This window comes from Schistocerca gregaria, chromosome 4, assembly GCF_023897955.1.
Source record: "Schistocerca gregaria isolate iqSchGreg1 chromosome 4, iqSchGreg1.2, whole genome shotgun sequence".
NCBI lineage: Eukaryota > Metazoa > Arthropoda > Insecta > Orthoptera > Acrididae > Schistocerca > Schistocerca gregaria.
Window position 1 is genome coordinate 88,046,073 of NC_064923.1, and position 15,838 is coordinate 88,061,910.

At 41.8% G+C, this 15,838-nt stretch overlaps 1 protein-coding gene across 1 annotated transcript in view; it reads right to left on the bottom strand.

Annotated features, from left to right (window-relative positions):
• LOC126268078 (uncharacterized) overlaps positions 1 to 15,838 on the bottom strand; it is a 63,107-nt gene that overhangs the window by 25,982 nt on the left and 21,287 nt on the right. Inside the window, exon 2 of the mRNA XM_049973540.1 lies at positions 13,955 to 14,206. Coding sequence (XP_049829497.1) covers positions 13,955 to 14,206 — 252 coding nt within the window. The remainder of the gene's footprint in view (positions 1 to 13,954; positions 14,207 to 15,838) is intronic.

Below are 15,838 nucleotides of genomic sequence, written 5' to 3' on the forward strand. Positions count from 1 at the left end.
TATGCTGTCATTTTCTGAGTGCGGGTTTGAAGGGGACTTTGCCAGTGCATCTATAGGCATGCCAAGGTAAGTAACTCACAAATGTGTCATATGGCCAATGAAACATCTGCCAATTCAAGTTGCATCTTGTACCTGGACTTGAACAATTTATACAGGTTAGCCATGCAACGTGTCTACTATCTGGGAGGTTTCGAAGGCTACCCCGTGCTGAAATCGACAATAGACTTCAGAGATGATTCTGAGGTAGCCTATTTTTCAGAGGCAGAGATGGTATAGTCTAATAGCTTGCATGGTGTGCACAACAATCTGATGATAATGCTTGGTGATTGAAACAGGTGCATACCGTATTACAGAAACCTCAAGCAGTATCTAAGACTGGCGATTAACAGAGTAGAGTCACCAGCAGTATTGAAATTGATCAGTAGTGCTGTTGAAGAAGTACATTGATCTATAAATAGAGTGAAGATCAACCATGATGTTTAATTTTGAGACAAACTTTTATAAACTGATGAACAGTGCAATTTTCAGGAAAACAATGGAACACATCAGGAGACGAAGGGGTATTCATTTAGTCGACTGTTGGGATGGGCACTATGGAGCGAGAGATTATATCATCAAGCCAAATTTCAAGTTGGCTACTATCTTCAATAATAATTGGTAACTCTGGAGATGATGAGCGTTCCAATATGCACACATCAAAAAAAGTTTTGCATCACCTTGGTTCCGAGAGTTCCGGAACCTGTACAGAAAATTGGAATAGAGATCAATATAAACATCATTCTCGCCCTTTTTGTTGCTCATGGAAACCACACATTGCATGTTGTACCATCATACAGCGAGACCTTCAGACGTGGTGGTTCAGACTGATGCACACACTGGTACCTCTAATAGCCAGTAGCACGTCCTCTTGCATTGATGCTTCCCTGTATTCGTCGTGGCATACTATCCACAAGCTCATCAAGGCACTGTTGGTCCAGATTGTCCCACTCCTCAACGGCGATTCGGCGTAGATACCTCAGAGTTGTTGGTGGGTCACTTCCTCCATAAACAGCCCTTTTCGATCTATCCCAGGCATGTTCGATAGCGTTCATGTGTGGAGAAAATTCTGACCACTCTAGTCCAACGATGTCGTTATCTTGAAGGAAGTCATTCACAAGATGGGGGTGCGAATTGTCGTCCATGAAGACGAATGCCTCGCCAATATGCTGCCGATATGGTTGCACTATCGGTCGGAAGACGCCATTCACTTATCGTACAGCCGTTACGGCGCCTTCCCTGACGACCAGCGGCGTACGTTGGCCCCACATAATGCCACCCCAAAACAGCAGGGAACATCCACCTTGCTGCACTCGCTGCATAGTTCAGCCTGGCCGGGTTGCCTCCAAACACGTTTCCAACGACTGTCTGGTTGAAGGCACATGCGACACTCATCGGTGAAGAGAACGTGATACCAACCCTGAGCGGTCCATTCGCCATGTTGTTCGGCCCATCTGCATCGCACTGCATGATATTGTGGTTGCAAAGATGGGCTTCACCATGGACGTCTGGAGTGAAGATGCACACCATGCAGCCTACTACGCACAGTTTGAGTCGTAACACGATGTCCTGTGGCTGCACAAAAAGCGTTATTCAACATGGTGCCCTTCCCGTCAGGGTTCCTCAGAGCCATAATCCATAGATAGCTGTCATCCACTGCAGTAGTAGCCCTTGGGCGGCCTGAACGAGGCATGTCACCGACAGTTCCTGTCTCTCTGTATCTCCTCCATGTCCGAACAACATCGCTTTGGTTTACTCCGAGACGCCTGGACACTTCCCTTGTTGAGAGCCCTTCCTGGCACAAAGTAACAATGCGGACGCGATTGAACCGCGGTATTGGCTCTCTAGAAATGGTTGAAATACAGACAATACGAGCCGTGTACTTCCTTCCTTCTGGAATGACTGGCACTGATCGGCTGTCGGGCCACCTCCGTCTAATAGGCGCTGCTCATGCAAGGTTGTTTACATCTTTGGGAAGGTTTAGTGACGTCTCTGAACAGTCAAAGGGACTGTGTATATGATACAATATTGACAGTCAACGTCTGTCTTCAGGAGTTCTGGAAACCGAGGTGATGCAAAACGTTTTTTGATGTGTGTAGTTAAGAAAACCTATTTATGTGGGTATGTGTATATAGGACCTATCATAACTCCACATGTATTAATTTCATTATTAGTTGGTAAAAACTCATTTTGACAATCCATTTTTGCTTTATATGGATACAGATAGCTTCATTCATTTGGTGAAGAACTGTGATCCATATGGACGGATCAGGTGCCACCCCTTTGCATTCAATACGTCTGGATATGCAGCCAAAAATCCTTATGGCATAGCACAGGCAATTAGAAAAGTTATCAGCTTAATGAAGGACAAGGCGAATCGGTCATGTCTTGTGGAGTTTGTACGTGTTACAACGAAAATGTACACATACAGCGCAGAGTTAGGTGACACCCAAAGAAGAGCTTAGGGCGGGAAGCATGCGGCAACAAGAACTCTAATGGTTGAAGGTTATCTATAATACAATCCCTCAGGATTGTTTGATTGGTTGGTTGGTTGGTTTGTGGGAGGGGACCAAACAGCGAGGTCATCAGTCCCATTGGATTAGGGAAGGATGAGGAAGGAAGTCAGCTGTGCCCTTTCAAAGGAACCATCCCAGGATTTGCCTGAACTGATTTAGGGAAACCACAGAAAACCTACATCAGGATGGCCGGACGTGCGTTTGGGCCGTCGTCCTCCCGAGCGCGATTCCAGTGTGCTGACCGTTGCGCCTCCGCATTCCGTGTTTTCTTGGTGTTATTGATTAATAGTGTGCTTGTGGGTGTTCTGGCAATTATTGTTCCCATCTTACATACAATATTTCTACAAATGACCCAACCGTCCTCTTCAGAAGCTGTGAGTTTACCTGTTATGTGTACTTGCTGCCTGGACTCCAACTAGACTTGAGCTGTTGTTGATCTCGCGCCACTATTAATATTCCGTGAAATGCAAGGTCCCTCAGCATCTTACAACCCTTGTGGAAGTGATCGTCGACAAGATTTTAATGAATTGAGTTATTTGAAATGGAAACAACAACTCGGCAGAAACCCGGAAGTACACTATTAAGGATCTGGAATATTTTCATGGTGGTGCATTTGATGCTTCCTATGTGGCGTGTCAGGTTAGGTTTTATTTGAGAGGACATGTGGTCCATATTATGACTCAGCTGAGTATGTCTGTCGAGCCATTATCATATTGGCTCATTTTTGAGAGTTGTGTAATAGAGTGTGAATTTACTTATTTATTTGTAAATAAATGTATGTGTATGGGTGGAATAGTATGAGTGTTTTATCAAAATGTATATACAAAATGACAGTTATTGCGCGATATGAGGTAAAATCGTCATAAATTCTGACCGGTTTGAATTAGGATGTTCAAACTGCACGGTTGGACATTGGGCATGATGGGAATTATTAAGCATATGTATTGTTTGGTTCAGCAACGAAGCGCTCTTTCATTTGGATGGGTTCGTCAGTAAGCAAAACTGGCGCATTTGGGTGCTGAGAATCCGCATTTCGCAATCGGGAAGTCTCTTCACCCTCAACAGCTGACGGTGTGGTGTGCAACGTCGTCACGGAATAATCGGTCCGATACTCCAGGATGGCATGGTGACTACCGAATGGTACATGAAGGTTTTGGAAGATGACTTATTTTATTTTATTTACACGTCAGTACCGTAGGACCAAACTGAGAAGAAAATCTCCAAGGTAATGGAATACGTCAGTACATGAAATTACATCATAAAAGTAACAACAGATAAAAATAAAATGTAATGGAATACGTCAGTACATGAAATTACATCATAAAAGTAACAACAGATAAAAATAAAATAAGTTTAAGCAAACACAATCAATAATAGAACAAGAATCAGCTTAATTTCAAGGAACTCTTCGACAGAATTTCGATTTGAAAGCACGTGGATTCCTGCAAAGATTTTTTAATTCGAGCGGTAGCTTATTGAAAATGATTGCTGCATTATACTGAACGCCTTTCTGTACAAGAGTTAAGGAAGTCCTAACCAAATGCAGGTTTGATTTCTGCCGAGTATTAACTGAGTGAAAGCTTATTCTTCGGAATAAGCTAATATTGTTAACAAGAAATGACAGTAAGGAATATATATATATATATATATATATATATATATATATATATATATATATATATATTGAGAAGCCAGTGTCAAAATACCCAGATTCGTGAACAAGGGTCGACAATAGGTTTCTGAGCCAAAAATATCCTTTTAGAACGGAAAGAGTTATCCCAAAATATAATACCATACGACATAAGCCAATGAAAATGAGCAAAGTAGACTAGTTTTCGTGTCGAACGATCATTCACTTCAGATACCGTTCGAATAGTAAAAATGGCACATTAAGCGTTTGAACAAGATCCTGAACGTGGGCTTTCCACGACAGTTTCCTATCTGAACACCTAGAAATTTGAACCGTTAAGTTTCACTAATCATATGCCCATTCTGTGAAATTAAAACATCTGGTTTTGTTGAATTGTATGTTAGAAACTGTAAAAACTGTAGTGTTAGTTTATTTTCTACAAGCCATGAACTTAGGTCATGAACTTCACTATTTGAAACAAGGCCAATGTTGCACAAACATTCTTTACTACCAAGCTAGTGTCATCAGCAAACAGAAATATCTTAGAATTACCTGTAATATTAGAGGGCATATCATTTACATAAATAAGGAACAGGAGTGTCCCCACATCACAGCCATCATCAACACTGAATAATGACCTTTTTTCTGTCTGTTCTTAAAGTAAGAGGTGAACCAATTGTGAGGTAGTCCCCGTATTCCATAATCGTCCAACTTCTGGAGCAATATTTTGCAATCAACACAATCAAACGCCTCAGTAAAATTAAAAAAAAAGCGGTGTAGCTTTCGAAACCTTTTGTTTAACCCATCCAGTACCTCACAGAGAGAGAGAATATTTTCCATTGTTAAACGACGTCTAAAGCCGAACAGTACATTTGATAGCAAATCGTGCAATATAAAATTATCAATTATCCTTACATACACAACCTTTTTAATAATTTTAGCAAACACTGATGGCATAGAAATAGGTATAAAATTGTCATCATTATCCTTTTCTCCCTTTTCATAAAGCGTCTTTACTACTGAGTACTTTAATCGTTAAGGAAACTGACCATTTCTAACGACAAAATTACAAATATGGCTAAATGCGGGGCTAACAAGTGCAACACAGCACTTTCATACTCTTCTAAGCTCTCAGCCATAACCATCAGAGTCCTTATTCTTCAGTGATTTAATTATTGTCTCAATCTCCCCCTTGTTGTATCACAGAGGAGTATTTCAGACATCAATCTCATAAAGGCATCTGCCGAGAAAGTTATATGATTGCCTGTAGAAAGTAAATTTTTGTTTAATTCACCAGCAATGCTCAGAAAATGATTGTTAAGTACTGTACATATATCTGATTTATCAGTATCAGAAGTATTTTAACTATGCAATGACTTTATATCGTCAGTCTTGTGCTGCTGACCAAACACTTGCTTCACAATTGACCATATGGTGTTAATTTTATCCTGTGAATCAGCTATTCTATTTGCATACCACATACTCTTTGCCTTCCTAATAACATTTTTAAACACCCTACTGTAGCTTATTTGTGACTACTTATAACGTTTTGATATAATACCCACTTTGTTTTACATGATATCCTTATCCCACTAGTCAGCCAAATGGGCTGCCTATTACTGTTAGTACCCCGTTTTGGACGTTCTAATGGATAGAAACTGTCAAAGGTATGGAAAGGGGAGGTTGGCAAAGCTTATAGGTGACAGCATAGGTGGGGGTGGTGGGATCACTCATGGGAAAATTCCGGTAGTTGTGGGTGTTAGAGCTGTATCTTTTTTAGATTGAAGTCAGCTGATAGGTATTCCTGCTTAAGGGAAGTCTCTCTAACAAAGAAACCACTTTCGACAAAGCTTAGGTATCCGATTAATGAGGGAATTAATATATTTCATCAAAATATACAGGGTATTAGAGATAAAGTCAGTGAACTGCTTATAGATGTTGACTCTGAAATTATTTGTATATCTGAACACTTCTTAAAAAAGGAGATAATTCAGAGACTTCCTTTACCAGGATACAGGTTTGCTGGCAGCTTTTCAAGGAGCTCTTTGTGGTGTGGGGGAGTAGCCATGTATGTGGAAAACGGTATCCCATTTGAGTCAATTAATGTTTCAAAGTACTGCACTGAAAACGTGTTTGAATGTTGTGCAGGCGTGGTTAAATTTAGTGGAGCTAAACTTCTTACTGTTGTTATTTATAGATCCCCAGACTCCGATTTCACAACATTTTTGCTAAAGCTAAGGGAGGCTCTAGGTTCACTTTATAGGAAATACAAAAAGCTAGTTATATGTGGTGACTTCAATATTAATTTTATAAGTGATTGTGCAAGGAAAAGGATGCTGGTAGACCTCCTTAATTCGTATAATCTTATGCAAACCGTATTCTTTCCTACGAGAGTGCAAGGGAACAGTAGAACAACCATAGACAATATTTTTGTTTATTCCTCATTACTAGAAGGGCATTCTGTTAGCAAAAACGTGAATGGTCTTTCAGATCATAATGCACAAATTTTAAGTCTAAAAGATTTTTGTGCTGCAACACATGTTAAATATAGTTACCAACTTTTTAGGAAAGCTGGTCCAGTTGCTGTAGAGACTTTTGTAAACCTTATCAAGGAACAAGAGTGGCAAGATGTTTATAGTGCTGATACGATAGACGATAAATATAATGCTTTCCTCAAGACTTTTCTCGTGCTCTTTGAAAGTTGCTTTCCGTTAGAACGTTCAAAACAGGGTACTAGCACAAATAGGCAGCCTGGGTGGCTGACTAAAGGGATAAGAATATCTTGTAGAACAAAGGGGCAATTATATCAAAACGTTAGAAACAGTCACAATCTAAATGCAGCAGCCCATTACAAACAGTATTGTAAGGTGCTGAAAAAGTTATTAGGAAGGCAAAAAGTGTGTGGTATGCAGATAGAATAGCTAAGTCTCAGGATAAAATTAAAACCATATGGTCAGTCGTAAAGGAAGTGGCTGGTCTGCAGAGACAGGTCGAGGATATAGAATCAGTGCGTAGTGGGAATGTCCGTGTTACTGATAAGTCGCATATATGTACAGTATTTAATAATCACCTTCTGAATATAGCAGGTGAACTAAATAGAAACCTAGCGCTCGTAGAAAAAAGTGTTCCAAGACTGTTACCTGAAATATCCCTCCATGATACTGACAAGAGGGAGATTGAGTTAATAATTAAATCATTAAAGACCAAGAACTGCCGTGGATATGACGGGGTATCTAGCAGAATACTGAAGTATTGTTCCATGTATGTTAGCCCAGTACTTAGCCATATCTGAAACTTTTCCTTTAGGAGTGGTCGGTTTCCTGACCGATTAAAGTACTCGGTAGTGAAGCCACTTTATAAAAAGGGAGACAGGGATAATGTTGACAATTATAGACCTATTGCTATGCCATCGGTGTTTGCTAAAGTTATCGGGAGGGTTGTATAAACAAGGTTACTGGAGCATTTAAATTCACATAATTTGCTGTCAAATGTACAGTTTGGTTTTAGAAATGGCTTAACAACTGAAAATACTATAGTCTCTTTTCTCTGTGCGGTTTTGGATGAATTAAGTAAAACGTTGCGAAATTTAGGTGTTTTCTTTGATTTAACGAAGGTTTTTGACTGTGTTGACCACAAAATAATACTGCAGAAGTTGGACCATTATGGAGTAAGGGGCGTAGCTTATAATTGATCCGCCTCTTACTTTAAGAACAGAAAACAGAAGGTAATTCTCCGCAATATTGAGAGTGGTAGTGATGTTCAGTCCCAATGGGGCACTGTTAAATGGGGCATTCCCCAAGGGTCGGTGCTGGGGCCGCTGTTGTTTCCTATTTATATAAATGATATGCCTTCTAGTATTACAGGTGATTCAAAAATATTTCTGTTTGCTGATGACACCAGCTTGGTAGTGAAGGATCTTGTGTGTAATATTGAAACATTATCAAATAATGTAGTTCATGAAATAAGTTTGTGACTTGTGGAAAATAATTTGATGCTAAATCACAGTAAGACTCAGTTTTTACAGATTCTAACTCACAATTCAACAAGAACTGATATTTTAATCAGACAGAATGGGCATATTATAAGCGAGACGGAACAGTTCAAGTTCCTAGGCGTTCGGATAGATAGTAAGCTGTTGTGGAAAGCCCATGTTTAGGATCTCGTTCAGAAACTAAATGCCGCTTTATTTACCATTAGAACAGTATCTGAAATAAGTGACATTTCAACACAAAAAGTAGTCTACTTCGCATATTTTCATACGCTTGTGTTATATGGTATTATTTCTTGAGGTTCAAGAAGGGTATTTTTGGCTCAAAAACGGGCTGTTCGAGCAATGTGTGGTGTAAGTTCGAAAACCTCTTGTCGACCCCTATTCAATAGTCTGGGAATTTTGACATTGCCCTCACAGTATATATTTTCTTTAATGTCGTTTGTTGTTAGCAATATTAGCTTCTTCCCAAGAGTTAGCAGCTTTCACTCAGTTAATACTAGACAGAAATCAAATCTGCATTTGGAATGCACTTCCTTGACTCTTGTGCAGAAAGGAGTGCAGTATTCTGCTGCATTCATTTTCAATAAGTTACCACAAGAACCCAAAAATCTTAGCAGTAGCCCAAACACTTTTAAGTCCAAACTGAAGAGTTTCCTCGTGGCTCACTCCTTCTATTCTGTCGAGGAGCTCCTGGAAGAACTAAAAAATTAAGCAAATTCCAGTGTTACATTCTTGGTTTTCTATATTTAAACTAACGACTTGTCGCCTGAATATGTTTGTTATATTTCATTTTACATGTTTCTACAATCTACAACTGAATATGTTTCTCATATTTCATTTTATCTGTTTCTACAATCGTGTTATAATTTCATGTATTGACTCGTTCCATGGCCATGGAGTCTTCTCCTTAATGTGGTCCCACGGAACAATAAATAAATAAAAAAAAGAGCAATGCGAAACGTGTCAAGGAAAGCATTATATTTGTCAGCTATGTTGCCAACACTATAAACATCCTGCCACTCTTGTTCCTTGACGAGGTGTTAAAAACACTCTATTGCTGATGGATTGACTTTCCTACATAGTTTGTAATTATATGTGACATTTGTTTGAGTAAAAAGCCTTTTAGTGTTATAATTTGTGCTCCATGGTCTGAAAGGCCATTAACCCTTTTACTGACAGAATGCCTATCTAGTAAGGAAGAGTGAATAAAAATATTGTCTATGTTTGTGCTACTGTTCCCCTGCACCCTAGTTGGAAGAAACAGTCTGCATCAGATCATATGAATTTAGGTGATCTACCAACATCCTTCTTCTTCCACCATCATACACAAAATTTATATTGAAGTCACCACATATGAATAATTTCTGACACTTCCTGCAAAGTGAATCAAGAACCCTCTCTAGCTTGAGCAGAAATGCTCTAAAGTCAGAGTTAGGGGACCTATAAACAACAACAGTTAGACATTGAGTATCACGAAATTCAACTGCCTGGGAACAACATTCAAATATGTGTTCAGTGCAGAGCCGTGATAAGTCTATGTACTCAAATGGAACACTGTTTTTTTACGTACATAGCCACTCCCCCACTCCACAAGGAACTCATGGAAAACAGCCAGATAATCTGTATCTTGTTCCTAGTGTTGTATATTTTTTCCCATGTTAAGTATGGTTTAATCCCCATTTTCCAAAGTAGCCCTGAATTCGACATGATGTGATCATGCAAGACGGAGTTTGACCCCATCGAAGCCAGAGGGTGTCTCATGTCGTGGAGGAGCACTTTGGGGACTGCATTCTTGCTCTGGGATATCCAGAGGCCCCTGACATGGGCATCGATTGGCCGCTATATTCTCTGGACCTGGACAATTGGGACTCGTGTTTGTAGGGCTATATTAAAGACAAGATGTAGAGCAATAATTGCACAGCTAAAATCATCCATTCATAATGTCATCGATAGCATCAGTGTTCTGATAGTTCAGTAATCATGCACAATTTCGCTATTCATCTGTGTCACATCATCGATAATGATTACAGGCATATCGAACATGTCATGACCTAAATCCGAATATCTGTAGTGACTTTTACATGTTGAATGAAGTGTGTGCACGCTACAGTTTGTAACTAATTTACTCCTTCTCCATGTAGTTCAATAATTGTCTCCCAGTAGATGTAAGTATGTGCGTTAGTGTGCATTGATTGTACACTTTGTATCCATGTGTGAACTGCATATATTGTATGTGGCTTAACAGTTGGATTAATTTTATTGTTTTGAACCTTATGTATACTCAGTGGCAAGGTTATCAGCATTTATAGTTTTCCTGCCACCAAACATCCAAGTCATATTATTATGTTCCTAGTGTTGTATATTTTTTCCCATGTTAAGTATTTATACTGCCAACTGTGGAGCTGTTTAGTTTGACATTAAAGTGCAAAAATTAGTTTGACATAAACATGCAACAATTAGCTTGACATAAAAAATGCAACAACTGAGTTGTCAAAAATGTGAAACAACAACTATCAAAAGTGTAAGAAAGTGCAACATCTGCTAAGACTTTCATGGGAAAATTGTATAAAAACGCATATGTTACAGATAAAGAACGTCGTACGTTTTCTCAATAAACTGAATAATATGTTATCATACATTCTTGTTCTTATCCACAAATTGTACCATGAATCCGAAGCCAAATAACAATGACTGCACTACTCATAAATGTAGAGGAATGATGGTGAGCTATTGAAACAAGTAGGGGAGATTGTTCGATTAAGTCAGTAAAAGAAGAGCTGCGGGTATGCAGCACCAATGGGTATCTCTGTGAGCTGTAGTGCGTGAGTACAGCTGTGACATACTGATTACATAAGTTAGGAATTATTACATATCCTTACTTCCAATACTAGTGTAAACATGTGACATGTGGTGGAGGTTACCTTGTGAAATGAAAGCATGAACATCTTCGTAACATAGCCACCCTCTACACACATACTTTGTTTTTTGCACTGTGCATCTATGACAGTAAAAGTGAGACACCATATATACACTAGCTGATCAAAAATATCCTCACATTCCTATGAAACTAGTAATTGACCACTGAATGTCACGAGAGGCAGACACACCAGTATGAAAGGAGGTGGAGAATATTGTATTGTCAGCAGACACCCATAACAGGAGAACAGAGTGGTCAGTAGAGCTCAGTGACTAGTCTCACTGGATGTCACCTGAACAAGAAATCCTATAAGTGACATGTCAGCCTTTCTAAGCCTGCCCATGTCGATTACTAGTGAAGTGATTATGAAGTAGAAATGTGAGGAAACAAACGCAGGTGAAAAAGACCAGGAAGACTGGAAGTTCTGATGGAGAGGGGGCTGTAAAAATCGCATGAAAACAATTGGAGGGACCTAAAAAGATTTTACTTTCACTGTGTGAAGAAGTCTTACTACTTTTTGAGCTTTCATCCAGTCCAGTCTTTCCCTCTTGACTGTGTGAAGCAAGTATAGGTGGTACAAAGAAGAAATGCAAATGAATGAGGGGGGAGGGGGATGGTGATGTGAATGGAATAACGAGATTATGAATGTGAAGAAATAGCACACGCCAGCCGCGGTGGCCGAGCTGTTCTAGGCGCTTCAGTCCGGAACTGCGCGACTGCAATGGTCGCAGGTTCGAATCCGGCCTCGGGCATGGATGTGTGTGATGTCCTTAGGGTAGTTAGGTTTAAGTGGTTCTAAGTTCTAGGGGACTGATGACTTCAGATGTTAAGTCCGGTAGTGCTCAAAGCCATTTGAAATAGAGTACCAGTTACGTTAAAAAAATTAAAAAATAAAATTAACGCGTCTAGTGTCCCGTTTCTTCTCATTAGCATTGTTCAAAAACAGATGCTGAAAATGATGAGCAAAAATATAAATGACGAGATTGGTCTTTGCAGTGGGCTGAACGTGTGATGGTAAGTGCTGACGTAATCGGCACCCGGCTCTGCCAACACAAACTGCAATGTTTAACTACTCCATGAAGTTTTGAAACTACAACTACTAGGTCGCTGGTGTTTGCAGAAACGAAAAAAAAACAGGTAAATCAACATGAAGTGTTCCAGACAAAACCGAACGACGGACACGTTTTATTGTGCCACTTACATGCAGTTACGATTGTTAGCAAAGTAGTTATCGCCAAGCGTGAACGTGCATTCGTTTTCCTTTCAATTCTTGCTCTAAGGGGATAAGCATGCTGCTATCTTGTTGATGTACAGAATATCTAATAATAACTTATATACAACTCTAAAACTGGCAGTATATTTACAATGTGGAGCAGATATATTTATAGGCCTGTATGTCGATTTTTTCGATATTTCGATATAGCTAGAGCCGATAATGATCTACTTCAAAATATGCCCGCATCTCGTGGTCGTGCGGCAGCGTTCTCGCTTCCCACGCCCGGGTTCCCGGGTTCGATTCCCGGCGGGGTCAGGGATTTTCTCTGCCTCGTGATGGCTGGGTGTTGTGTGATGTCCTTAGATTAGTTAGGTTTAAGTAGTTCTAAGTTCTAGGGGACTGATGACCATAGATGTTAAGTCCCATAGTGCTCAGAGCCATTTTTTTTTTACTTCAAAATATCAATATATCGAAGGAAAAATATTTATATAATGCCACCAGTCCTACACCGGGCGGTCTCCTTTTCCTTGAACACATCCGCACACTATATATTGTCTACTGCATTCACCCCCCTCACCCCCTGCTGTCTCCCTTCCTCACCACCCCCAACCTGTTGTCGCGCCTTTAACGTTGTGTCCCACCCTCTCTCCATCTCCACACCCTCCGACTCCTTTCCCAACGCAACTTCCACCATCTACCCATCCCTAATGATGAGCTATGCCCTGACATCTACCCTTCCTACCAACTCTAACCCCATCTTCCTGCCTTCTCCTCAGGGCTGTCTCTCCTCCCCCTCTCTTCTCCTGAGCAGTTTCCCCCTTCTATTCCCCCTACCTCTCTTGTGCTGCCTTTCAGTGTCTCTGCATTCCATCCTGCCTTGTCTTCCCTCTTCATTTCTGGCCCCACCAGTCTCCTGCCTCTTGGTGTACCCACTGACGCCCCTGGTCTCTTCATCCCGCTGCCTCCCCTACTGCCCCTTACTCTTCCCTCCTTTTCCATCCTCTCCGGCCTCTCCCTTGGCAGGTCCCACCTGGCAGTTTTATTCTTCATTGTGTGTGCTCCAAGGGGTTTTATGTGTGTTGTTCTGGAGTGTTTTTAATACTGTGGCCGACTTTTAACCTGTGCATCTGCATTCAGTGTCTTCTTTGTGTTTTACAAATTGCCAACTGTGTTTTTTAACTTCATGATGGCTTTTTTAATTGTCCTCTCATGAATGTCTCCATGTCAGTATTTTTACCTCCATTGTCTCCCCTTACTCTGTTTTTAAATAGTTCAAATGGCTCTGAGCACTACGGTACTTAACTTCTGAGGTCATCAGTCCCCTAGAACTAAGAACTACTTAAACCTAACTAACCTAAGGACATCACACACATCCATGCTCGAGGCAGGGTTCGAACTTGCGACCATAGCGGTCGCGCGGTTCCAGACTGTAGCGCCTAGAACCACTCGGCCACTCCAGCCGGCTACTCTGTTTTATGTTCCCATTTTTTTATTGCATATATATGTAACGTTTTATTCTTGTCTTAGTTGTCTTGTCTCTCGGCTGAAGAGTGGCGCATTGTGCCGCTGACAGCCCTCCCCTGCCCATATGGGACAGGGGAATGAAATCACAATAAAGGAAAAAGAAACTACGCCGGGCGGTACTCACGCCTGCGGAAGCGGCAGACGGCCCTGTGCCAGGCGCAGCAGTTGGGGAAGGTCTGTGGCTGTCCGGCCTCGCAGCGCGCACACACCGGGTCGTAGTTCTGCACGCACTGCTCGGGGCACTCGCAGCGCACGCACGCGGCGCTGCACTTGCTGCCGCAGTACGCGGGGCACTCCGAGTCAGGCTGGGCCGGCCCGTACAGCCACGGCGGGGCAGAGTCGTCCACGCGGGCCACAGCGCAGCTCGCCAGCGCACCTGCGGCAACGTAGGCCACGTTCAACAGCTCTTACACCCAGCGTAAGCCTTCTGCGTACCAAAATACACTACTGGCCATTAAATTCGCTACACCACGAAGATGGCGTGCTACAGACGCGGAATTTAACCGACAGGAAGAAGATGCTGTCATATGCAGATGATAAGCTTTTCCGAGCATACACACAAGGTTGGCGCCGGTGGCGACACCTACAACGTGCTGACATGAGGAAAGTTTCCAACCGATTTCTCATACACAAACAGCAGTTGACCGGCGTTGCCTGGAGAACGTTGTTGTGATGCCTCGTGTAAGGAGGAGAAATACGTAGCATCATGTTTCTAACTTTGATAAAGGTCGGATTGTAGCCTATTGCGATTTCGGTTTATCTTATCGCGACACTGCTGCTCGCGTTCGTCGAGATCAAATGACTGTAAGCAGAATATGGAATTGATGTGCTTAGGACGGTAATACAGAACGCCGTGCAGATCCCAATGGCCTCTATCACTAGCAGTCGAGATGACAGGCATCTTATCCGCATTGCTGTAACGGATTGTGCAGCCACGTCTCGATCCATCAGTCGACAGATGAAGACGTTTGCAAGACGACAACCATATGCACGAACAGTTCGACGACGTTTGCAGCAGCATGGACTATCAGCTCGGAGACCGTGGCTCAGGTTACCCTTTACGCTGCATCACAGACAGGAGCGCTTGCGATGGTGTACTCAACGACAAACCTAGGTGCACAAATGGCAAAACGTCATTTTTTCGGACGAATCCAGGTTCTGTTTACAGCATCATGATGGTCGCACCCGAGTTTGGCGACATGGCGGTGAATGCACATTGGAAGCGTGTATTCGTCATCGCCATACTGGCATATCACCTGGCGTGATGGTGTGGGGTGCCATTGGCTACACGTCTCGCTCACCTCTTGCTCGCATTGACGGCACTTTGAACAGTGGACGTTACATTTCAGATGTGTTACGACCCGTGGCTCTACCCTTCATTCAATCCCTCTGAAACCCTACATTTCAGCAGGATAATGCACGACCGCATGTTGCAGGTCCTGTACGGGCCTTTCGGGATACAGAAAATGTTCGACTGCTGCCCTGGCCAGCAAATTCTCCAGATCTCTTACAAATTGAAAACGTCTGGTCAATGGTGGCCGAGCAACTGGCTCGTCACAATACCCCAGTCACTTCTCTTGATGAACTGTGGTATCGCCTTGAAGCTGCATGGGCAGCTGTACCTGTACGCGCCATCCAAGCTCTGTTTGACTCAATGCCCCGGTGTACCAAGGCCTATATTTCGGCCAGAAGTGGTTGTCCTGGGTTCTGATTTCTCAGGATCTATGCAACCAGATAGCGTGAAAATGTAATCATATGTCAGTTCTAGTATAATATATTTGTGCAATGAATACCCGTTCATCATTGCATTTGTTCTTGGTGTAGCAATTTGAATGGCCAGTAGCGTAGAAAAGTAGCGTGGCCTTCCGAGGGGGCCCCAGAGTACTCCAAAGCAGATGGTACTCTTGTGCGTGCTACAGGTACAGTAACGAAACTAATCACACACGGTAACAGATTAATGGAAAAAGAATTATCCTTTAGCAATAACAGTCTAACGAAAAACATGTCG